Source organism: Coturnix japonica, chromosome 1 (assembly GCF_054131305.1).
Source record: "Coturnix japonica strain WE chromosome 1, WE-NBRP24, whole genome shotgun sequence".
In the NCBI taxonomy this organism is placed as follows: domain Eukaryota; kingdom Metazoa; phylum Chordata; class Aves; order Galliformes; family Phasianidae; genus Coturnix; species Coturnix japonica.
In genome coordinates, this window is record NC_140663.1 from 121,982,375 (window position 1) to 122,008,828 (window position 26,454).

Sequence of the window (26,454 nt, forward strand, 5' to 3'; positions counted from 1 at the left end):
CTGAAATAGGGCAAAATGCTTCATTATTTCCCAGATTTCCTGAGGCTGCATGTTCCAGTGGTCGCATTTGCCACTCACCTGGCAGGGGATCAGATATGGGCAAGAGACGTAGAGCTTGAATTAGATATTGCAAGCACCAAGGTGTGCAAGTTGCTTGTGTGTGCTTGAGTAATGACAATGCTGAGGATAGTGGAGAAGAATCCCCCAGGAACAGAACATGAACATTAATTATAGGGGGGAAAATATATTATTAACATCAGACCGCACACTACAGGAGATCCCAGTGTGACTATTAAAGGAAATTAATTACCACCTCTCTTTACCTTTCAGATCAACTCTTCTTTATAATGAGAATAATTCCTTCTTTGTTACCATTGGTATTATCAGCTGTGTGAGAACAGTTTTTCCTGGTATTCCATTCACTGGTATTGTGTATCTGTATAGTCTGAAAATAAATATTTGCAACAGATGCATTGCATTCCCTCTGAGGGGAAGTCCCACAAGCCCAGGCTCAGGCTCTGTAAAACAGATCGGCATGTTGAAATACTGCTTCCTCTGCACTGATAAGTGTGAAATAGCATCAAAATCATTCTCTGTGGCAAAACCAGGAGCAGGATTTAGGAGATAGTACAGGAGACCTCTTTTCCATTCCCATTCCTCTCTTTATGTCAGAGTAGATGAAAGCCAGGAGATGCTCTTACTTTTTTTAAACTAATCCTGCTTCTCAAACCCTTTCCCAGATCACCAGTGTATTTTCCAAATACATCTTGTGTAATCTCACACAATACATTTTTGCTGGTAAAGTCAGAATTGAGGTCAAAACTGGACTAAAAGAAAACTCATTACAACTTCAACATCCGTAATCCACCCTGAGGAGAGAGATGAATGCAGCGAGCAGGCTATGCATGCATTGTTCCATTGTGCTCTTGATTAACTTATAATTCACAAGTGAGGGAGTGTGAAGGAAACTACTGAGTGATGGAAGGTCACCAATTCCAAGAGGAAATAAACGATATATAGGCATCCCATTCATCACTTTATTTGTGTAACATCGTTTTGGAATCTGTCTCTCTAGGGTAAAGCCCATTTAAAATCTTTTAATATTTTGCAAAGACAAGGCTGGAAGCTTGTGTAATCTTAGTGACAAAAGAATCGTATATAAAATCCACATCACCCCAGGGCTGCCAGCACCTTTTTTTTCTAGAAGAGGCCACTAATTTCCCCAATTATTCCTGTCCTTGGATAGAGGCCATAAATGCTCATGATTCTTTCAACGGCTCATGAAGATCTGCTATCATCCTATTACTTCCAGATCATAACAATCCTATGTGCTTCTGTATGGCTCACCTTCGCCTTCCAGGGAGATTCAGCTTCTCAGAAAATCCTAATTATGGACATGGCTCTGATTAGTGTCAGGTTCCCAAATTCTGGTACCAAGAAATATTTGAACTGCATGCATGATCTCCTCGCCTCATCCACAATTGCACCCACAGTTTCTACAGACTAAATGTATTGATGAGCAAAAGCTGTACAGCAAAGAAATTGCATCAATTACTCCCTTCATTTGTAGAACAGCAGCTACCCCTTAAATATGCAACAAACTCCTGAACTGGTAGCTTCCTTTATCGCAGTGAAAGGGAAGCAGTATAACAGTAGCTGGTCTAAATGTGGAAATAGAGATCAGCATTTGCACTGGCCATTTGTAAAGGCTGTAAAAGTTTGGCTAAGATAAGAATTAAAAACAAAAAGTGTTTGGTAGAACAGACGTCTTGTGCCAGACAGAGAAAAGAGCTGCACATATATCCCCAATCTGCTTCTACTGTTAAAATAATACTATACCAATAGGACAGCTAGACATGCTTGAAACGCTCTCACACTTTATTTTCTTCCACAGTTTATTGCAGAAATAATAAGCACACTGTGCTGCACAGAGTCAAATTGACGCACGTGATCTTCTGCATTATTGGTGGCTAATACGATTGCTCTGGAGCAGGTCAGTGCACATTCTCACTTTCAGTTACTTTGGACAAATGCAAACTAAGTGTACCGTGAAAAATTTCATCACATAACATGGCGTCCAAAAGATGATGTATGTCACTACTGTGATATTTTTATTATGCCTCAGAGAAAACCCATTTTAATGCACAGCTGCAAAAAGAATCACAGGTTTTAGAGGAGAAAAGATCCAGAGTAACTAATGTGAACCAGCATTTTCTTCTACGTGTACCAGCAGAGCTGCAAAAATGCATGATGGGACATCATCTGCTTTTCTCCACATACAATTTGGTTTTTTTATTCAGATAGGATTGAATTAAGTCTTATCTGTGGACTTTGTAACAGTGCTTTTAAGGAAGGTAGTGAGTCGCTAGGTAGAGAAATAAGAGAAAGCTGTAGCATGCACATGGGATCTTGAGGCACAGAGGAATAGAAACAGATTATTAAAGTTAATTCTTAAATCCTGTAGAGAGCCTTTTTTGTCAGCCCGCTATGCAGCAAATAGAGGAGTAGTGGTATGACCACAAAAACTTCAGCCCAATTGTCACGTCTCTAGGGTGGCTGGAGCTGTAGGTGGGCACATTCCTTGTCCAAAACGTGACTCCTTATTAGCAGGATACCTGTCTGTGGAAGGGCAGCAGCTGCAGCTCTCACTCCTTCCAGCTCTGCTGTAGTGGCTCAGCATATACGACTAGGCCATAACTCCAAGCCAGGTTTACAGGGCTTTAGCCCCTTTTCTTTCAAAGGACTTGCTGCTGCTTCATACTGATGTGAGAGCAGAGCCTCCTGGTCTCCTCCTTAGGGCTGAGAGTGAGGGTAGAGAGTCCCAGTCTCCTCATCCCGATAGAGCACTGCAGGAGGCCAAGCTTGGATGGGGCAATGCTGGAGAAGGGGAGGAGGAGGCTCTCCCTGGTGGAGGGGCTGATGTCAGGGCAGGCTGAACAGCTTCTCAGACTCCAGAGTGGAACAAAATCCAGACTGAGCCAGAGATAATTGGTTTGATAGTCTAAGAATAAGGAAGCAGCAGATGTCTTTGAATGCATGATAAGAGCAACAGGTCAGAGACCTGGCTCATGGTGATTAGGTTTTGAGAGAGCAGTAGAAGAAGCCTGTCTTCAGAAACTTGGCGCAAAACTACGGTCCTTTTTTGAACATCTCTTTGGGATGACAACCTATGATCCTTCTTTTTTTTTTTCCCCACTATGGTTTCCACATGAGAGCATCTGTTGTGGTCTGCACTCCAGCCCCTCAGTAGCAGACTAGAGAGAGAAAAGTATCTGGATCTATGAGAAGGATAATACAGAGGAAAGTATCAGAGAGCCTCTGTTTCCCACAGTCTTCTTAGATGTGCATTACTATTGACTGAAATACATATTAATATCCATGGCATAATCTGTGCAGTTCCTAGCAGCACCTGCATCTCTTTCAAGGTTTCTCATCCACACCTTGCCCAGCCTTTTATTTCTTATCCTATATGACAAAAAACCCATCCTAGCAGCCAGGTAATCGGAATGCAATGGAAAAATAGCTGAAAGCTAGCAATGAATTTAGGAGCTGTGCTAACCATTTGGAGATTTATTCTCTTTTTCTTTTTTTTTTTCATTCCTGGATAATGGGTAAGTTAGAACCTTTCAATATTTCAAAAAGAGAGCAGTAGAAAATATCCCTGGGGACAGGCTGTGTAAGCTCTGATCCTGTATCTGAAGTCCAGCACCAATATTTTCTCTAATGAAAAAAGTAATTCATTCAGCTAAAAGAGAGTGAGTTTGACTTTGAAAATTAAAATCAATGCTTTAATTCAATACGCATACAATTACCAGCTGTCAAATGGCATGTAATGCACTTTTACTTGGGGAAATAAAAACACCACCACAAAAGACCAGAAAGGGGGCGTTTGACAAATGTTAGGGTTTTCATAATGAACATTTTTTGTGTTTTTGAATGCAACGCTGCAAAGTTAGGCATCACAGATGACAGAACATTATGCAGAGGGCATAAAAGGACCGATGGTGTTTTTCAGAGCACATATCACTGCTTCCTGTAATGTTCTGTTGTCACAAATATATGGTGATTAGCTATTTATCAGAGTGAAAGCACATCATAAAACATTCCACATATCATTGAGTTTCTAATAATCTGTGTCACTGTAAAGATTAATACATTAAGTCAGTCTGCGTAACTTCATAAAATACGTTCCTTTGCCAAGATTTGTGTTGGCTTTAGAAAACAGTGGGTGAAATGGGAACATCTACTTTTGTTGTCTGGTATGTGAAATTACAGGCTTTTTTTTTTTCTCTCTGGGACAACACTGTTTTGAGTAATAAGAATTGTCCCCAGTAGTGTTGTCAGCATGGGAAGATCTCACCTGCCTGCTTTACTAATACAGTCCTACTCAGTCTGTATTTTGGAACATGACTTACCTGTGTTGAAGCTTTCCAAATTCTTCCACCACGTTAAGGCACACTGAAGACCAGGACTGCATATCAAGGTCAATATTTTCAATTTTGGGTGCTGAGAGTTAGGCACTGAAATCCGTATTTAGTCATCTAACTACCTCTCTAAACACCCACAGGTTCTTCAATTTCAGTGATTTATCACTACACATGTTTCCACCAATCCTTCCCCAGAGCCCCATGGTGTCTAAGAATACACTGGAAGTTGTATTTTATTTGAAAGATAGCAAGTGTAATTACTGTTTCTAGGGGGGGGGGAGGAGGGAGGAAGAAAGATACAAGCCAACCTTAACACTGCAAAAGGGGAATTGTTTTGAATCACAGAAAACGTCTAAAAATCCATCCACATATTCATGCAACTCAAACATACTCCCATCACCAGCTTAAAAATCTCATGTTTAAAAATGTTGCTCTGAGCCCACTCGGAAATACATGATTCAAAATGAGATTAGTGATGAATCCAAAGGAAATATAACCTTCTCAGGTTGGAGTGTGGCTGATGACGTGCAGCCCCAGTTCAGTGGGGAAGGTAGGAGTTCATTTAGATTGATTTATTAATGTTTTTCACAGCATCAGTAAAATACTTGATAATTAGTGGCAGAGAAATATGACTTGAGCTAAAATCCTCCATAAATTAAAAGTATTTAATTTAATAGCAATTTAGAGGATTTTGCAAAGTGCCAGAGCAAGATAACTGCATTTGCAGAGGAGGTGAGATTGAGAGAACTGCCTGCTGGACTGATGCACATAATGTATCTTTATAGCCATGCGATTCACCATTCAGCAGCAGTAGTACTATCCTTCCCATCAATATTTCCATGAAGCGAGAGAAAAAAATATATCAGGAAAAATGTTCTCTCGCATTTCATTCTTTGCTCTTTAGCTGACTAAAAATTTACTGCACGCCTCACAGTGCAGTTTAGGACTCGGCATTATTTCTCGGGATAATGTCAGTTTTAAAATAGCCTGGAATTAGACTGTGGACAAATTGAAGCTGCTCATTCCAGTAAAACATTTCTGAGTTAGGAGGAGATGTGTGAAGCCTTTTAGTGGCTTTCCTGTTCCAGCTCCCTTTGCCAAACCTAGCTTAGACCCTTTTGCCCACCTGTACAGCAGCAGCTAAACTCCATCAATCCATCACCTTGTTGCCCATATGCTCACCAAGCTTTAGGTGGCTTGGCAGTGCTCACAAGTACCCAGACACGCATCTCTAATACATGCAGCATGTCACTGATGGCAGTGCTGGTGCAAAACCTCTGAACTGTGCATGGAGTCCAGGATGAGAAAGGGGTGTGGGGTCAGAGTTGGCTTTGCAGATGGGAGGAGGTGCTGGCTTGGGGTGCCATGGGGAAGAGGATACATGGCAGGGAGGAGATCAAAATACCTGTGGTTGGGTTCCCAAAATGTGCATCTCAGCCATTTTGGCTGCCAGAAGTTGGAGCAAGAAATTTGTGTTTCTTGACAGTGGGTAGGTTGGACAACAGTGGAGCAACATGTAAAAAGGTGAGTGATATATAGGCAGATGTGCCTTGCAAAAGTGCTCATTAAAATTTCTGTGTCATCTTCATTAAGGGAATAGAGAGCATTTCACTTAGAAAATACAGGGTTTATTCTTCCTGTCCTGTGTCTTCAAGGGTGAAGCGATTCAAAACAGAAGATGAGAGTTTTCAAAGGAGAGAACTACAGGGATGGGGCTGAGATTTGGATGAGGATTGCCCTCTTTTTCCGACACCCATTTGAAAAAGCTCTGCTCTGCTTTGAGGGATTTGAGAGACTCCTTGCTGCCAATTTTAGGAGTACTGGAACACGTTCAATCGTAGACAGAAAGGATAAAGTGTACTTAATTCTCTGCACTTTGGGGTGGTTTACATTGGCACAGCCTGAAAGGTTTAGAGTTCTGAAGTTTACACATTCACAAAGTCTTGGTGTTCAGATTTAACACCATGTACTTTTTTTTTTCACTTGAAGTAGGAAACAATAGGAACCATCAGAAAAGCTTTTTTCAGCAGCTTGCCTTTTGAAGTATGCAAAGCAAGGTGAACGGTTGGGGGAAAAAACACCCAAATATTGCTCTGATTTAAAAAAGCAAAAAAAAAAAAAAAAAAATCCCCATACCCAAATACCCCCATAGTAATGTGGCAGTAGGATGTATGAAAATAAAGTGCTGTCATATTGGATTTTATACTACTTTTGTCATAGTTTCTATAAATTAATATCTTTTCTGCTGGCACTAAAGTTGCTACAGTTTCTACAGATATCCTCAAGACTGCTTGAAACCCAACAGACAAGAGCAACAACAGCATCCCCCTGACCAACAATCCCAATCCATCTCATAACAAAAGCTTTTCTCCTGGTTTCCTAATAACACTGTCAGGCTCTCAGTGAGTTCTTCTCCCAGTCTGTACTCATATCTGAGATTGCCTCAGCCCAAGTGCAATACATTGAGGTTGGCCTCATTGAACTTCATTAGATTCTCATGTGCCCACTTGTCCAGGTCACACTGGATGATATCTCTTCTTCCTATTGTGTCAACTGCACCACTCAGCTTACTGCAATCAGCAAACTTGCTCAGGATGCAGTCAATCCCCCTGGGTATGTCATTGATAAACATACTGAAGTATAGATACACTGTAAAGAATCTGTCTGCAAAGTAGCTAGAGCTGATTTTCTTAGATCACCTGCAAAAATCATGGTATGCTGAAGGCGTTCAGGTCCTATTTTTGAATCTGTGGTGCTTCAGTAATGGCAATGGCACTGTGTTTGAAATAAAATGCTCTTTAGCATGAATAGAGATCTATGTCTTTTTTTTTTTTTGGCTTCGTGATTTTTACCCCTGGTAATTATGAATGATATGTAAGAACATGCAACAATTCAGGCTTTTTGGGACACATACTTAGTGTATCTGTACAAGTATGACACAGATGGCAAATAAAACAGCAAGTCAGCCTGACATTCTGACAGCAAATTTGCTTGCAAGGGGGAAGGGTAAACGCACATTCAGAACTGAAAGAAGAGCCCATCATAGCCAAAACATGCTTTCCTACCAATATCATTTGGCACAGAAAAGATTTGTTATTTTGCAATTCTAACTTTCACAGTAGATGAGCATGAGGTGAATCAGCAGATCAGTGCTTCACTATGGTTTTCAGAGTGCCTTTATTCTTTCTTTTCAAAGTTAATATTTGGCAGAGGCATAATTTGATGCTTTGCTATAGGGCTTTTAATGACTTCTCCGTTTCTGGAACACAGCAGCTGAATGATTATGCTAACATTTAAATGCACTTTATACTCTCTGGACTATATCCTGCATTTAGCCTGTGTTCGAGAGGACATTATATTGAGACATTCTGAAACCTCTGTTCCATTTTAGTCAATAGAGAGAGTTTCCTGTAGAGTAAGAAGTAGGGAGATGCTTGAGTACGAATAAAAAACATAAACAAAAGCAGTTATAGTTTGCTCTCATTACTCCATTTCATCAGTTTAAAGCTGTTCTTATGCCAAACAGCACTGGGTCACCAGAATGCATCTTGTCTTTAAAAATCAAGTCTGACCACGTATTTTCTTGCATAAGAGCCTCAAGAAGATATCTTATTATCAGGGGCCAGATAATAAAATAATTTTAATGCATCCTAAATAACCGGATTCAGGATTAACTGTGTATCTAAATTAATTATTTCAGGTGCTGCATTCATATTGAACTTCAGCCATAAAATCTGTAGTCTTAAGCATTGCTCAGGATCCCCCTATTTCCAAGCAGCACCCCTCAGAAGAGTTGCCTGGCAGGAGGCTCTGCCCTGGGCACCCCATAAAGCAGCACTGGCTGCCTCATAAGCTCCCTGCGCAGCACTGCAATGCCACGTCACACAACACAGAGCTGTTTCACCACAAAAATAGAATATCTATCAATTACGGTTGAGGAGACAAACCTCCCTACGAATTTCAGATAAAATCCCCTGCTACTGCTGACACCGATAGCAGGAAAAGAGAAACAAGGCTCAGTAACAACTGATGAATTGGAGAATTTCCCATGCAGGAAGACAATGTTGCCCATTAAAGCTGGATTTGCACTGTAGAATGGTTATGCAGAAATTTCTGCTGGTACTGTACAGGCTTTAGTCTGTTCTCATGCTCTATTTATTTGTTTGCTCGGGTTTTGCTTGTTTTCATTGTCATCATTTTTCATCACGCTGACCTGTAAGAGTTATCATTACCCAAAATGAATTTAAAAAGAACAGGAAATGTGATAAGTTCGGTGCAGCAAAGATTTGAATTTTTTCTCTCTTAGCATTTTGCTTTTCAAATCACTGTATTCCCAGTAGCACAACAAAAATCATTTGCTTTAATGCAATTGCTAATAACGATGGTATCAACACAAACCTCTGTTTGTTCATATGTTGAGCTCATTGAATAAAGAAGCTTATAATTTATCTGTGTAGAAGCTTTTAATTAGTTTTCTGAATTTATTCCAGAGATTAATGGGCAGATAATATTTAATATATGCTTTATTGTTTTCATTTCTTTATTGAGATATCTGAATTTGTATGCTGTTCCACCTTTGATCTTTTACTCTCTCTGTGTTAGTAACTGTGAAATACTTGTCTGCAATCAGATTTATAAAGAATTCCAGCCCACTGCAACTGGGTGGTGGTGGGCGGTTTGTAATGTAGGACACAGCAAGTTCTACTCTGTCAGGGATTATAAACCACGCTCAGAAAAGGCTGTTTGTATTGGTGTCACTTGCTGGTACATTTCAAGATTTCCAGCATCTGGATGGGTAGGTGCCTTTCCCTGCTCACACACCAGATGAATATCGGCTTTGGCCGGTACCAGCTGCATTCATGGAAGAGGTGACACAATTCAGAGCATGCTGTTTGAAGAACTTCATCCAGAGTTAAGCACGGGCAGAGCTCCACTGGCTCCTTGCAGCAGTGCCGCGGAGTAGGGCCGTGGGGTAGAGTGGTAGTGGTTGCCAGCAAGGTGCAGGTGGGCTCCTCATGGTAGCTGGGCTCCTCTGAGTTTCCATGATGAGGGTGGTGAGGTGCTGGCACAGCTGTCCTGAGGGGCTGTGGGTGCCCCATTCCTGGAAGCAATCAAGGCCAGGTTGGATGGGGCCCTGGGCAGCCTGATGTACTAAGAAATGTCCCTGCTCATGGCAGGGGGATTGGAGCTAGCTGATCTTCAAAGGCCCCTTCCAACCTAAACCATTCTATGATCCCATGACGTCTCATCCTGCCACATGCCTGGCCACTGCAGCACTGTTCCTGAAACTTGCTGCTCTTCTCTTCACCCACTCTCCCATTGCCAGGAATAGAAGCTGAGCCCAAGATGCTGAGTTCATCTTATTTCTTGTGTCTCGGGAGAAGATGCGTATTCAAAGTGCAGATAAAAGGGAACAGAAACCCTAAGTAAACAGCAGCGCATCATTTTTATTTAAAACTGTCCTATGTAAATATAAAGTTCAACATTATGGGTTTGTTGTCCCAGTAGGAGAAAGATTAAAATGCTTATTAATGGGATTTAAAAGCAGGAGTTCAGTTATATTAGCTACAAAAATATAATTATCATAATTAAGATTGCAAAGCACTAATGAAGCTCTTTAATAATTATCCTTTTTCCTCAGAGATTAATTTTGTAAAACCTGATTTGAATTTTACAACACACTGGAGAAACTTTGTTGGTGTAAAGATGGGAACCGCTGGTAGCAGGAGAGGGCTGAGAGCAGCAGCACTTGGCACACTGATGGGATGTGCTGGCACCAAGGCTCAGCCTGCGCTGGGAGAGACTTGTGGTCACAAATGGTGCAAAACATGGGTGCAGCCTTGGTCTGATGCTGTGTCTGAACTCTTGGTAGGATTACAGGCTTAGACATGAAACTATTGGACAGCACCGGGGGAGCATCCAGTCACAAAGTCCTTGCAGACAAGCAGGTTGTGCATCTCTGGACTCTGCCTCTCTAAGCTTAGGAGTGTCCAGCCAGACTCTGAGCTTGATCTTGTCAGAGGTGACCTTAAAACCCCTTAGCTTACATGATTAACCTGCAAGAGAGACCACAGGTGGTACAGGGCAATAGCCTGTATGGTCACAGGCTTACGAGGTCCCTCCCGAGAGATGGCAGAGACAGCAAATTCTCAAAATTAAATGACAACAAAGTGTCCGTTTAAAAATATCTCCCCAAAACAGATTTTCATGATTCATCTCCCTAGATGATTAAATATTTAGTTCTGCTGACAGGAATATGATAGTTACTATAGAGCAGAAAATTTAGTGCAGCGTTTGAGTTATAAGCAGATATGTTATCAAGCTGTTAACACAAAAGTGATGGGATTATTGGTGTTGATATCTGTATTCCTTTATATCATGCAGGGATGCTTTTTCCCCTGTACAGCAGCAGATTTAGGCTACAGCTTTGCGTTCTCTCGAGACAGGGGAGCTCTTGCTTCTTGCATGCTATGTGCAGTAGCGGTTGTGTTTTGTCCTCCCACCTCCAGCCCCCATCTGTGGCAGAGCGGCTGAGTCCCCCATGGTTGTCACCATGCTGGGACACCTGTGAGGATGGGGAAGGCCAAGAAAAGCACTCACTGTCCAGCTTGAGTCCCAGGCTTCACTCTGTTGAGATGGGCCCACCAGGAAGCAATCACAGTGCCACAAGGGCAGGGAAAAGGCAAGGCCGCCAAGAGAGGGCAAACTTCCACATCAGGGCCTGCTAAATGGAAAGAGAGCTGCCATGTGTTTAAGTACCTAAGCCTAGAAAGGAATTGGAGTTCTCCTGTAGTTTCTGGCATAGTTTCGCTTTCCTGCTGAAATCTCCACAGAAACACGTGGCCTCAAATTTCATCATCTTAAGCATGGAGAGGGCACCATCAACGCTAGTGTAAATTTTGACAGCACTGTCAGAAATTCACAAGTCCCTTCTGAAGTAAATTTCTCCACTGTTAATAAGGTTATATCCAGGCCCAGATCCTTCGAGAGAAGAGTAACTTTGTTCCTTGAGAGCTATCCCTAAATAGTTAACAAACACACAAAAAGTGGGAGGAATGAGACCAACCTATTTCAGCTTTTGGATATTCTGCTTTACACCGTAGTGCAACTGTAGCCTGTTTAATTGGATGGAAAGGATTAGAAGGATCTTGTCAAGGCTATTGCTGCTGGGAAGAAAAGAAGAAAAAAAAAGACAGAGACTTTGACAACAGTCCCATCAAAAAAGACTGATTTTCTATTTATGTCAGTGCTTCCCAGTTAGTTCGTGCCAAACAACACAACAATCCTTGAGATTCCAACAAATAAATCTTCAGAGTGTTATATTTATGTATCCTGCCAGTTTGCCTGTTTTGGCTGAGCGTTTGACCGTCAGATCATAGGTCAGATGTTAGATTATTCTACTAATTTAAATATTTGCCTGAGCATATTTTATAATTGAGACCATCTTCCTTCAGGGGAAGGAAGGTTTCAGAGCTAATAATCACAAAATAATCTGTGCAGCTCTACCTGTACGTTTAGGCCTGGATTTTGCAAAAATATAAGCACATAGGGGACTTCTTACAGCAGTGTAGAGTTAAGTACATGTTAAAATCTTTGTACGTTTGGGGTTTCTGATACTGCGAGGATTAAAGTTTTATAAATACCTAAAACAGATTAAGAACATGAGAAGCAGAGAGAGAAAAATACTTTTCTTTTGCTGTTAGGGGCCTTCCTCACGACAGGGCTTTTTCTTCTTCTTCTCTCTTTTTTTTTTTTCTTCCTAATTCCATAATGAAGTGAATATTCTTTTAAATTGGTGTCTAAAGATGACATGACAGATGCTTAACATACGGTGATGCAATGTTAAAATGTGTACCTCACGTTCTTTTCTCCTTGATGTCAGGTTTATAAAGCAGGAAAAATGTCACTGGAGAGGAGTGAATGCACAAAGTCTTGGTAGAATAGAAGAGAAAAAGCATTAAAATGATTTCAAGAATATATGTTGTGTAGGAACTTATTCAGGGAGCATGAGGATGTCCCTGGTAGTAGCCAGCTGGGTAGATCCAGAACCACAGGACAATTCGTGTTGGAAGGGACCACAGTCAGTCTCCAGTCCAATCTCTTACTCAAAGCATGGCAGCTCTGTGGTCAGGCTGTGTTGCTCACGGATGCCCTGTCAGGTCTTAACAGCCTCCGAGGATGGGAACAGCACAGCCTCTCTGGGCAGTCTCCACCAATGCCTGGCTGTGCTCATGGGAGAAGTTTCTCCTCTCTCAGTTGATGCACATGATTTCTTCCTCTTCCATCCTGCATTGCCATGAGGAGCCTGATTCTATCTCATCAACCCTCTGTAGGTTCTGGTGAATTAAAACCATCCCTTGTCAGCAGTAAACGATCCCAGTTCCCCCAGCCTTTCCTCATGGGGAAGTACTTTAGATTCCACACCCTGGGGGCCCTCTGATGAATTTCATCCAATCTTTTCTGTGTTGAGGTGTCCAGAACTGGACAGTCCTACCTTAGACATGGTCTAACAAGTGCTGAGTCAACGGGAATAACCTTTTCCCTCAATCAAGTCATACCTCTATTCATGCCACCCAGGGTACAAAGGTGTACCACCACCTCGTGCATAGCTTGCCAGGACTCCCAGGCTGATCCACAGCAGTCCATCTCCAGCCTGTACCAGCATCAAAAACTCTTCCATCCCAGATGCAGGATATGGCTGTGGTCCCTGTTGAATTTCATGAGGTTCCTGTCAGTTCTTTCCACCACCCTGTTTAGGATCCCCTGATGGCAGCCCAGCCTTTGTGTGTGAAGCCAATATAAATGACACCCTGTACTCCCTTCCCATCTACAAATCCTGTGACTTACAGTAGGCAATCAGGTTGCTCTGGTATGATTTACTCTTGGTAAATCCACGATGACTGTTCTGTGTCATGTGTCCAGATGTTGTCGGTAGGCTTACTCCACAATTTCCCAGGAACTGAAGTAAGGCTGACTGGCTTGTTGTTTCCTGTTACCTTGCGGTTGATTTTGTGTTATTGTTGTTAAAGATGGGTGTATCAGCCTTTTTCCAGCAATCAGGGACCTCACTCAGTCTCCACAGTCTCTCAGAGATGAGAGAAATCAGCCTAGTGAGGACAGCGGCATCTCTCCCAGTACTGGCAGAGGCAGCCTATCAGGCCTCACCAGCTTGTATAGGTCAAGTTGCTTCAAGGTATTTTATGTTCCTTGAGCTGACCCTCAGCTGTTGCTGGTCTTTCAGATCCTCCATGATCCTGCTTCCAGCACAGAGTCCTGGGTGACCTTGTGGGGGAAGGCTACAACGAAGGCATCACTACCTCAGACATATCTTTCACTATCTAAAGGGGACTGTAAATAAGAAGGGGATGGACTTTAGCAGGGTCTTTTGTGATAAGGGGAAATGGTTTCTAACTGAAAGAGAGGAGATTTAGATTGGATATAGGGAAGAACTTTATTTACAGTAAGGGTGGTGAGGCACTGGAACAGGTTGCCCAGACTGATAGTAGAAGTTCTGTCCCTTGAGTCAGACTGGATGGGGCTCTGAGAAACCTGATCTAGTTGTAGGTTTCTCTGCACATTGCAGGGGTTTGAACTATAAATAACCTTTAAAAGTCCCTTCCAACTCAGATGATTCTGTGATCCCTTTGCTGTCATTAATCCACCCACCCGTCCAGTTTTGTAGCAGTCCTTCCTTATTCAACTTTCTAATGCTGTGGTACTGCAGAACAAGCTCTTCTTGTTGCCACTGATGTTCTCTGCAAGTGTCAACTGTAGGTGAACTTTGGCTTTCCAGACACCACCCCTACACACCCAATAAAACCAATACAGAGACAGTAACTCCAGAGGATGATTTACCATCTCCTGCCACATTGCTCGTGCACAACCTTTGACAAAAATCAGGCTGTGCACCCTAGTTTTCTAAGTCCTATTTTTCCTGATTTTACAGTAGTTACAGCACAATTCTGCATAATTTTATAAGAAAGGAGGAATACACATATGCCAAACCAGTAATGATGCAACCTTTAAGTGCCCCGTGCCTCAGTTTCATTGTTAAACCAGTCAATTCCATCCCACCATCCCTGTTTTGCCATATCTCTGCTTTTCTATACATGCGTTACCCTTCTGTGAAGGGGCTGTCCTCCCCAGCAGAACAGGCTTTCCCTCATCAGGGCCATGTGACAAGCCCAGGTCCCACTCTGCAGGAGAGCAGGCTGTGAGCAGACCATTGCAATCACGTCCTCCGTTCATCACACGCAGCAATGTTACCGAACTGACCTACTTTTCCTGTCCGCCCACGGAAGGCTAATCCTGTTTAGCATTGCTGGAAGGGGACGGGCACGCGGAAAAGTGCTCGGAGTTATACAGATGGCAGTCTTTGCTGATTAATGTTACTTTAATTTGTTTGCCTTTCTGTTTGCAGCCGTGTGAGGGGAGAGTAGCGTGGGGCTGGACCCAGGGATTCACTTATACTGCTCACTGAAGTCTGAGTGGCATTAGCCATTCAGCAACAATCATAATAAGGAAGATAACAAGCATGCATGTCCTGATCTTCGTCAGGGACGCCAGGCTCTGTACAAACTTTACGCCTTGCTCACAAGCTAGAGATAAAGGATGCCCTGCGCTCACCCTGGCTGCCCTCCTTGCAGCACTGCGCTGCTGGCATCAGCTGTGCTCCTCCTAGCTCAGACAGATGCAAATGATGCTGCACCTATAGGGGGCTCACATATCCTGCACCCCAAACTCAAACTGCCACCAGGGCTACAGGGGAAGCTGTCAAACAGCTCACAGCAATAGGTGCAACACTTGGATAGAAAAGAATACCTTTGCTTGCTAAATAAAGATTAAAAACAAAGTACAGCGTGACCCCTTACTTATCCTCATTATAATTTCATAACACTCAGTTGCATTACCTGTGAGCAGTCCCTGCCAACCCCAGTTTGGAAGAGTGGAGTATTCATTTCTGTCAAATTACATCACTTTCATTGTCTGCATTTGGATTATTTTTTTAATGTCTGTTTTGCTTTAAGCCAGTCACCATGTAAAGATTCACTGTAAATATATGTGTGAAATGTGGAGAAGCCCATAGTTACACGAGGTCCAGTATTTCCTCCAAAAGTTTCCTTCTTCTTTTCTTTTCTTTTTGTGTTGGATCTTCTTTGGAAACCCATAAACAACATCTTCTTCATTGCAAACAGAATGTAGTAAACCACTGACGAAAGGAAGACCGAATTGCACACTGTCAGGGAAAGGCAGACATAGCTCTATGCCCAGACTCACACCGTGCTGCTGGACTTCTCCTTTGATTGTAAAAATAGTGATTCCCATAACAACTGCAGCATTACATGACCTCTAGTAACTGCAGACTGCCTTTCTCCCACTGAAAAAGCAGAGCACGTTCTCAAATGACAATCTCTATCATGAAGAAAACTCATGGGGCAACCCACCATGAGGGAGAGGAAAGGGGAGGAAGAGCACATCGTTCCCCCTAAACTGCCTGCTGTAGGGCTGGAGGAACACAAGTGCTGTGAGTACCCACGAAGCTACCCCAGGCACAGCCCGGGGCCTCTGGGAGAGATTCACATCTCTGTCTTCATCATTATCGACAGAGAGATGTAATTCAGCTGAATTAACTGAAGGTGATAGAAAATTCCTGTTAAATGTCAGACTGATTTGTAGGAGATGAGATTAGCTCGCCACGTGGCAGTTTACTGAGAAATCAACATCTGCTTACGTGTATTTTGGGTGTCAGTCATGTTACAGTATATCCTCGTGAGCAGTAGTAGGACAGTAAGGAGGGAAACTAACCTCACTAACTCACTGAAAAACATGCTTCCAGAGTACCATGAGGTGATCCTGATCAGGACCGAGGGAATTTTACAGTGTGAGCTCTGTGTCCACTGGGAAAACTGTGTATCAAAATAAACACATGCAGCCTTTCTTCTGGGGAGTCCCTGCAGAGAGCTGGCACCATCCCTGTATTAATCCTTTCCCAAGCAGCTAGTGAGTATGAATGAATGAATGGGGGAAGATGTTGGTGCTGTAATTCCCCATGTGATGACCAAGCCAGGGGTGCATGGTTTTGTTTCCTGGATGCCCCGTTTTCCCACTAGCTGAAGAAGCACTCATTTTGAAAAATAGAGAAAAACTAAAAGGAAAACATACCACTCAGAGCTCTAGCCCCCATGTTCCTGCTTTCTGCTGGGGATCTGCTGCAAACAGAGGAGCCCCTGGTGCAGCATAGGAGGATCATCGGTGATTCAGAGAAAGTCCTCTGCTGACACTGCCGTGTGCCTCATATCATGTCCTAGATCACAGAATCATAGGATGGCCTGAGTTGAAAAGGACCACAATGATCATCTGGTTCCAACCCCCCTGCTATGTGCAGGGTCACCAACCACCAGACCAGGCTGCCCAGAGCCACATCCAGCCTGGCCTTGAATGTCTACAGGGATGGGGCATCCACACCCTCCCTGGACAGGAGGTTCCAGTGCATCACTAGTGAAAAACTCTGAGTGAAAAACTTCCTCCTGTGCAGTGGAGCCTTGTGAGGAAAGCTCTAGCAAGGAGAGACAACAGAGTCCTAAATGCCAGCCCTTGCTGTACTGCCAACGCCTTCTTTGCTCTCCAGTGACATAGCTGGGCATTGCAGATTCAGCAAGTGAGCAAATAACAGTAAAAATCCTGCTGAGTTTATCATCACACTTTTGCGTGAATTATTTGAAAATTCCCTCGTTGGGTTGCCAGCCCCATTTTGTCATTTGGTGAATAATCACCCATAGGATTTGTAGAATGCTGGTAAAGAAAATTTAACTGGGCCTATAAATTTTCCTGGTCTAAAATACGGACTGTGCTATGGCTGACTTGTCTGTTTTCAAAGCCAAAGAAATACATGAAGAAAAAACAAACAAACAAACAAACAAACAAAAAAACTAAAAACTACATCATGCTATTTATTTTCTGTATCATGGAATTCAGCAATTTAAATTTGCCAGCCCTTCAGCCTTCATATTTTCTATTTATGCTGCTCCATCGACACATAGAGTCCCGTGAAACACCAGCTTTACCCTCCAGTCAGTGACTCGTAGCTTTAATTTCTCCTTTCTCTTATATCTGATGAAAAATTGCAGGGTTGTTCCGTGTTCTTAGCTAACCACTGAGTAATGAGCATGTGGAACAGGACTGTGAAAGTGCCACTGACAGAAGGAGGGAATTTGTCCACTGTTCTTTCTATTGATAACTTTTCATTCCTGATTTTTAATAAGGCAGTTTGGAAACAGGCACATTCCTGTGTGACTCATAGGTGGCAAATACCATGGGCTTAAATAACGTGCAGCAATTAACTTCCCTCCTCCCCTCTCCAGCGTTACTCATGTTCTACATTTTGAGGAAGAATGAAATGGAAAACTTGCTGATTATTGCGAGTGCTATCACTGCGTGTCATTACACCGTGCCTTTGGTAAAGATGCTTGGGCCAGCCCAGCAGTGTGATGCTGCCCATTCAGTAAATGGGTGCAGTGAGGGGCTGAAGGAAGCATTTGAGGGGAATATAGGAGCACCTCTAATGCCTCCTCAACTTGCTCTCAGCCTAGGGCTCATCCAGCCTGCAAGCTGGCAGAGAGCATCCTCGACACTGAAAATCCCCTGAGAAATGTCTGTTTCTGTACAGTGCTGGCACGCAGTGTTATGCCTGGGAGCCTTGATCCCTGGCTGCAGCCCCTACAGCTAGTGTGACGCTGAGGAGTAATGCTGTCTGCGATGGATGTTTCTTAAAATCACGGACTGTGGCATAAAGCACTGCTGACACATTTATCTGACCTGGATATCATCACTCTGTTATTAGAATGAAATTGCGTGACTCTGAGATTAACCTGAAAGTAGAGCTAACAACGTGACGATTCATAATGGTTCTCTCATTCCTTCCTCAGGAAAAACTGCTTAGACAATCTAATGGATGAAGATGAGAAAGACAGGGCAAAGAGGTGAGCACTTTTCCTTTTTGAACTCTCTTTAACTCTTGGTGAGCTTAATGGTGCTTGATGCTGCAGAAGCTGCTTTATCTCAAATCAATTAATCAAAAAGAAGAAAGGGAAATAAAGCCAAGCCCATCCTGAAAAACTGCCATATCACAGATTGCAAGTCCTGGCCACCCTGTAAGAGGAAAATAACTTACCAATGTTTCCTGTAGAAATGGTCAGAAAAAGGAAGGGTGTGTTTTTTCACACTAGTGCAGAGCACAAGGCCTGAAGAACCAACAACGCAGTCCTGCTGCTGTAGCACGTTATACACAGAGTGTATAAAAATACATGACTTTCTTTTAACAAGAAGCATATTGCAAAAGGAAAGGAACATTAAAATTGTGGGGTGTTTTTTGTAGTATGGTGGCCATTTACTCATCAATGTCTACCTTACGGTGATGAGAACACACAGAAGTTATTTTCCTAACAGAGAAAGGCTGTTCAAAGTGCTGTGTCAGCCCTAAAGTGGCAGAAACATTTATTTCCATATATTCTTTGCTCCACGATGAAGTCCCAGCTGATACGTAGGCAGGAAATTGTTGTGAGCACTTTGTGGGCAGGGGAGGGCTATGCTTCAAGGCAGAAGAGCCATGCAATAAAACGCTAATAATTGTCCAATCTGGCTGGCATCTACAGTGTCACAAAGGCTGTTGGAAACCATTTATTTATTTATTTTTCTGGGAGCGTTATCAATACTGCAGCCTGCAATCTAATTGCTTGAGAGGGAGCCTCCGGTTGCATGCATTATTTTTTTTCCTCTCGTTCCCCCTAATGAGAGTAATTTCCAGTCTAGGCACAACTAGTTGATCCAGTTTCATCTATTTTGATTCCTTCTCCTCTTTTTCTTTCCCTGCAGCCTTTTCTCCCCAATATAGGTCAGTACACACTGCAGCCACACTCAGCCACTCTCCCTTGCTCCCTCCTCCAATATATGCAGGGCTGCAAGGAATCACCTGCTTTGCCCTTTGTGGGGTTTGACTGATAAAATAGGGGCACGGTACAGCATGTGGCTGTGCCAATACATCCACAAAGAACACAAACACCTGCAGGCAGGGTGGTCTTGGGGAATGGATGCTTCCTGTCACATCACGTCACATCTGTCTTTTTAGTGCACAAGGACCTGAGGAGTGTAAGATGCACTTGCACTCCTTGGGTCAAGAAGGTGGAGGGCAGTGGGCAGCCCACATCTAGCTGGCATCACCACTCATCATGCTTAAGACCTCATTTTCCAGATATTAGCATTGTTGAAAGAAAAACGCGTTAAATGAACACACAAAGGACAAAAATAGAATTAGGCATATCCTCACGATCGGCGATTGTCATCACCATCTGGTGTGATTTTCATGCCGTTTGTTCAGGGAGGAAGTTTTTGACGTGCCCTGGGGCAGGCCTGCTCTAAGGTGGATGAAAGAAAAGATAACTTTCAAGATGTAAAGAGGAAATCATCTCTTCAAATTGCAATTTAAGTACTTCTTGGTTTTTAGAAATAAGTCTAAATTGGAAGCTAAGTTTGTATTTGTGGAATCATAGAATATCCTGAAGAAATCCAAGAGGATCATTGCGTCCAAGCCCTGGCTCTACACAGCACCACCCAAAATCCAAGCCCTGTGTTGGAGGGTGCTGTCCAAATGCTCCTTGAACTGCAGCATTTGGGGCTGTGACTGCTGCACTGGGCAGTCTGTTCCATGCCCACCACCCTCTGGTGAAGAATCTTTTCTGAATCCCCCCAGCCTGATCATAAGAGGCTTCACAGAAGTCTACAGTTACTACAGTACATGAGAACCACCGAGATTCATTTATAAAGCTGCGTGGTTCCTTACAAAGCTTTAAAGAAAGACAAATGTGGGAGAAGCCATTGGCTGAACATTCTGCTCTTACGGAGATCAGAAGCTGTAATTTCATTTTCAATTTTTTTGATGCTAGATTAAGTGTACTTCATTTTATAGATCTATTAATATCAAACAAAAGGCATTCTTTTTTTTTTTTTTCTCTCTTAATCCTTTTACTGTTTCTTTCAACTAATAGAAAATTATTTGTATACATACATATATACATACATACATACATATACATATATTTATGTATATTTAGCAATTAATTTGAACTGCAAATTCCAGCCAAAATCAGCTTGGAGTAAACCTTGAGACAACACTTAATAAATTAGGACCGGCAGTTGCCATTTTCCACTCCAGTAACATGTAAATTTAAGACTCTGGATTAAAGTATATGGTACAGCTACCTGCTCTGATGCATGTGTAATGTAATCCACTGGGCAGCCAAAAGAAACAGGAAATTTAGTGTAAAGTCACATTTCATTGTAGATCAGCATAGTGCAGTAGCTGCTGGTCAACAAATATCGGCCTCTAAGACAATAAGCAGCAAGAATGTGAGAATAAAAATGGCTGTTGAGATCACTTTTGAATCGGTGGGTTTGATCTTTCTGAATTCAAGCTGTCCTGTTTTGCCTCTAGCTGTATTCACTACAATTCCAGATTTTATTCATACTGCATCTCCTTCCCCCTTGGGTATGCGTATTTTTTGGAGTAGCAGGGAGGGAGGAGAACTGGGATGAGCGGTGTGGAAATAAGACTGTTTTGGCTTACTGTAAGTGAGATGGCCTAGCAATGAAGTAAACAAGGCGAGGGAGTAATCTTCCAAGGGAAATGATGAAACCTGCATTATTTAAGGCATTTACAACTGGACTGAACTAAAGCATTTACAAGCATACTTTAATAGTTTAGATGACCCAATTATGGGGTTTTTCCCCCTCTTTTTCCCTTTTTTAAGATTTGACTGTGATCATCGATTCAGGTCTTGGTAGAGTCCTTTCTATTAAAGGAGTTTTTATGTTTCCTATGTGAATTAAATGTCAAGTGTTAAAAATAGGTACTTTATATTTCTGTCAAAGCATCTTTATTTTGGCAAAGCAACACTTTCCCTGTAGAGGGCTGGTACTTTATTTTCAGGAGGATCAAGACCCTTTGAGCTTAAAATGAACTGAGGACTGAATTATGAGAAAGTAAAATGTTGACGTTCCTTAAGTCCCCTTGAACTGTACAGAAATAGGATAAGGATGGAGCTTTTCACATCTTGTTCTGACAGCCTTTTGCACTGCAATAAGAACAGGCTGGAATCAGTCAGGCAGTATCCACCCAATCTCTCGTGTTCCAAGCTGTAAAATAATCAAACGCTGGCTTCTATCCAGTGCATCTCCAAGTGTGTTCAGGGTCGAGAGCAAGACAAACAAAAATTACCCAGCCCTCTGTTGGTAGTAACATCCAGAAGCCTCTGCAGTGTTTTCTCTGCTGAAAATGTTTATTGCCGGACTGGTCCTTGGGGGGATGTAAATGCTGGGCTAAATTCTGCTCTCATTTTCACCAGTGTGTGGACAGAACTTACAAGGTACAGCAGAATTAGCTGGGATGAGATGCTCAGAAGGAGAACTGGCCTCTTGGCTTTGATTTTCTGCCTACATATAACCAGATTTTTAGGACTTTATGTCATTAATGAGGCAAATCTTGCTGCTTGGTGACCTCTCAGAAGAACAAACACATCTTCTGGATCATGCTTATTTTGACATAGCTACAGAAGTCTGAGTGATAGTCTTCATGTAGAAAGACTGTCATATTTTTAGGGATCATTCAGAATCCTTTATTTGTGCATAGCTTCATATATGTTTAAAAAATAAATAAAGTACACAAGCTGAAAAGATTATCAACAGCTTAATGACAATGTCATGAAGTTGCTAAAAAACCCCAGATGAAATCATGTCCCTTCTTCTGATGAGTTCTTCAAATACAGCAAAAGTAGGCTTTCTCTGATGAGCCAGCAATGGAAACAGGCAGGACTGGCTGAGTGCTGTGGTGTCACCACTTCACACCTGAAGAGTTGTGACATTTGGACCTAAAATTATTCACCCAGTGGCACTCAGGCATTATAGGCCAGAAGCTATGACCAGGCTAGCACTTCTGAGCCCCACATCCAGGTATATGTCCTGGCCTTGACCCTCATCCATGCTGAGATGAGATGCATGCATCAGCCATCCCTCCTTTACTCCCTGGTGCCCTTGGAAATGAGACTGAGCTAGGGGGCATATGAGCCAGGTGGGAGCCTCTGCTAAGCTCCCTGATATGAATGACTGGAAGACAACAGCCCCATGGCTCTCTGTAACCCAGCTTAGATGTACCCAGAGGATTTGCACAAAGATTTACATGAAGAGACAGTCTCTAGGTGGACCCCATTCCAGTGCAGTGGCTAAGCTGAAGGACTGGAGTTCCTCTCTCCTCTTAAAACTGCCAAGATGGGTATGTCCCATAGTTTCATCAGTCCCCACTCTGCTCCTTTGTGAATGATTTACCAGTGCCAGTCTTCACATAATGAGGCATACAGCATGCTGATTTCCACATGCATGCATTACAAAGAGGAGGTGCGTGTTGATTTCTCTTCTTTCTCCTCTCATCTCTTTTTTCTCCATCTACAGGGCTTCGCGTAACAAGTCTGAAAAGAAGAGGCGTGATCAGTTCAATGTTCTCATCAAGGAGCTCAGTTCAATGCTTCCAGGCAACACCCGTAAAATGGACAAAACTACTGTGCTGGAAAAAGTCATTGGCTTTCTACAGAAACACAATGGTAAGAGTTACAGCAGCTCATCATGCACTTGCCAGGCGCTGTTACAAAATCCTGTTTCCTTCAGCGATTATCAAAATGGCTCAGGGGGCTTAAAAATGCCAACGTAAGGTATTTTTTTCTATCTCATGGCTTCTAAAAAGATAATTTACAGTCATTGTGCAGCCCAAATCCATATCCTTGGTTGCTCTTTAGTTGAGAATGGCTCTCAACCTGCTATGGAAGGGGGTGAATGTCAGGAATGGAGGCAGCTGTGCCCTGCAGCTCATGTGAAGAAAAGGGATGCTTTGGACGAGAGGAGCATGGGGCCGGAGGGAAGATTCCTCTCCTTGAAACTGGCAATATTCTGAGAAGAAGAACAAAGCAATCACCTCAGCTTCTCTACAGAAAAGTACAGAAACAGTCTGATCAGCCCCTTGCTCCTCAGTGTACTCTGTAGGACTCTATTTCCACAGAGAGCAGAAAATTCAAACTGGGAAAGGCCCCAGTTTTTTGAAGTCAGTGTCAGCAAATTGTGTCCACAGAAAGCTTTGCTTGGTTTACCCAAGCAGAAAGCTATGTCATGTTTATAGAGCATGCTGTTGCATGCAATTTTGGCCTTGGAAAGGCAGGAGCTTGTTTTAGGTTGCAAATACAGTGACAGTGAGGTGTCTCAGAAAGGTTCTGAGACACTGCAGAAATCCCTGACCCTGCTGCTCTGTCCCCATTGGTCTCGTTTCCATTCAGCGCAATGAGCACACATGGAAGGGCCCCTGATGCGTGCACATCCTCCAGCAGCAAAAAAAAGACTGATAAAGTGCTTCTCCTCTATAAATCAGTACTGACTTGAGGTCCTCTTGCTCTCGTTCCATGAGGAAGAGGCTGAGAATTTAGCAGGCGACTATGGGGAACATCCCTGGTCCCACAAAGTGGGGTATTTATTTGTTACAGAGTGATAATAGTAACATATTTTTTTAGCTCCCCAAGACAGAGTTAAGCAAAGTGTGAGTATGCTCAGTTATAAAAGCCAAGCAAAGAGCAATCATACAAGTCTTGAAAAAGTGTAGACAAGTGTGGCTGATAGCCCAAATGATTTACTACAAAAGGCACTTCATTTCTAGGAGAACAACTGGGTAAAAGAAATCAAACAGTCATAAATCCTTCCACAGAAATTGGGTCAAACTGTGACTGGTTTTGTGCACTCGCTAAAAACAGTAAACGTTGTCTATTTTTAAACTAGATTAGTAGTCACACAATATAATACAAAGCATCACCGTTTAAAAATGTTGATTATCTACAGAGTAGTTTGGATCTGCTTTATTCAATCGCATTTCCCTCTCACTTAGTAGGCTAAACCAAGATTTTAGTTATAACAGAGGAGGAGGTCAACTTTTAGAATTTTTGGTTTCGTAAACAGTCTCTTTCTTTATAATCCACAGAATCTCACAAATCTCAAGTAATTCTTCTAGCAGTTGATGTTTTGTGTGTATCAGCTTTCCCAAGCTGAAAGCATCCTCTACTTTGAGACTATGTAATACAAATCTGGCTGGGGCTGATCTCCACTTTTCTTTCATCTGGGTTTTCATATCTCCATGTAAGACCATCCCAGCTGCCCGTGACAGCCCCAGCAGTGCAGACAGCAAGCTGAACTCACTGTGTCTCCACTCATAAACCTGAACAGAGCTTTCACTTATTTCTAGGAGACAGTGTGCATAGGAAATGTTATAAATTTACTCTCTTTAATAGCACTGAGCCATTTTCATTTCCCTAGCCAGTTTGCCTATGTGCTTGGAATAAGGAGCATTGGGTATTGCGTGCTCTGTAAGTGTTAATCAATAGGATTAATTAGCAGGTGGTGCTGAAAGGAAAAACGGCAGGCTGCACTCAGCATCCCCTCGCTACCAGCACTGAATAACGAAGCCCATTTGGAGAAACAGAGTGAGCAGTGAACAAAACCAGCACCAGACTCTGTAAATCATAAGATCTACCCCATAACATTGCCTGACAAGTCTGGTAATGCAACTCTCAGGCAAAGCTTTTTGGAGCTTACCACAGCGTGCCCAGCTATCCCTGGTACGGTGCCATGTTTCACTGCTAAGTCATGATTTGTCACTCTGGTGTGTCTGCACTCCACTCAGGCACCACTCATCCACGGGCTTTGCTGGCAGCAGGTCCATCCTCCTGTGCACCATCTACGTGGACATGGAAGATACCTCTGAGAGCATGAGCATGGGAGACCCCTTTCCGACAAGATCTGGGAGGAAACCTCAGTGCTCCAACTCCTACATTTCCCAAAATATAAGCGATGCAATGCCCATATATCACTTGCATTTTGGTGAATGGACAAAATTCCTCTGGTGTTTGGGGTTATGGGGCTTTGGGTCTTCTCCAAAGGGATTTTCTTGCTGTTCCTCATTTGACACAGTGGCTGTAGGCTGAACTCTAACTCCTGGCTGTCCTAAATTTTAAGCAGCACATTGTAAATACCAATTTGGCATGTGTCAAACCTCATCTTGATCTTTTATTTGTCTAGAAGTGTCGGCACAGACGGAGATTTCTGAAATTCAGCAGGACTGGAAGCCTTCATTTCTCAGCAACGAGGAATTCACCCAGCTGATGTTGGAGGTGAACACGCATACGGCTCTGCTCATTTTGCCTAGCAGTTGTGGAAATGCCCATGCTTCTAGAATACAATGTGGTTTGCAGCTCCAAAAGAGGTTTCAGGTACCACTGCGTTTGCCCATCAAGCAAAGGGGTGAGAGCTGGCACATAAAGCTGCTGCTCACCCTCGCACCAGCAGCGCTGCTGCAGCAGCACCCTGCAAAGGTGCAGACAGAGCTCCAAGAAATACAGTCCAAAAGAGAGATTAGAATCACAGATTACATTTTGTTTTCACAACCAGGGGTGAGGAAAAGGGCATGAAGCAGTTTATCTTCTGAACTCATAATGCACTATTGTTAATATTTATGCAAGAGTAGCACCTACAAAGCAGCAGCATCGTGTTCCTTTAGTGCTAGGTGCTGTACAAGCAGATAAAACCTGACAGCTCCTGCAGGCTTGATGCAGTTAATACTTCCACTGTAATGAATTTCCAGACCCTTATCAAACACTTTTTGTTCTAATAGAGAGCAGGGTTATTTTGCAATGATAGGTTTTAAATTATCTTTAAATTACACCATAGGTGCTTTTAACACTAGCTGGGATTTGAAGGGAGGTGACTCAATGGCGTTTATGCACATAGAGATGAAATGCAAATGAGATGCTAAAATGTACTTTTCTTTTAGTAACAGCTCAAACCTTCTTTAACGATGATCTTCTCCCATAGTAAACATGATGAAGTTGACTGTGATGGGATCCCCCATGTTCAGGGTTGAGAGCTACTTCGCTCATGCTGTACCCATGACCAC

The 26,454-nt window shown here is 42.7% G+C and overlaps 1 protein-coding gene across 6 annotated transcripts in view; it reads left to right on the forward strand.

Moving 5' to 3' along the window:
* NPAS2 (neuronal PAS domain protein 2) overlaps positions 1–26,454 on the forward strand; it is an 89,537-nt gene that overhangs the window by 25,172 nt on the left and 37,911 nt on the right. For 5 of the 6 annotated variants that reach the window (XM_015850382.3, XM_015850400.3, XM_015850407.3 and 2 more), the window contains exons 2-4: positions 18,353–18,406; positions 22,923–23,071; positions 25,581–25,672. In XM_015850382.3, coding sequence (XP_015705868.2) covers positions 18,353–18,406; positions 22,923–23,071; positions 25,581–25,672 — 295 coding nt within the window. Of the gene's footprint in view, positions 1–1,895; positions 1,994–18,352; positions 18,407–22,922; positions 23,072–25,580; positions 25,673–26,454 lie in introns of those variants that run through there. The other variant, XM_085551716.1, reaches the window with a different exon arrangement.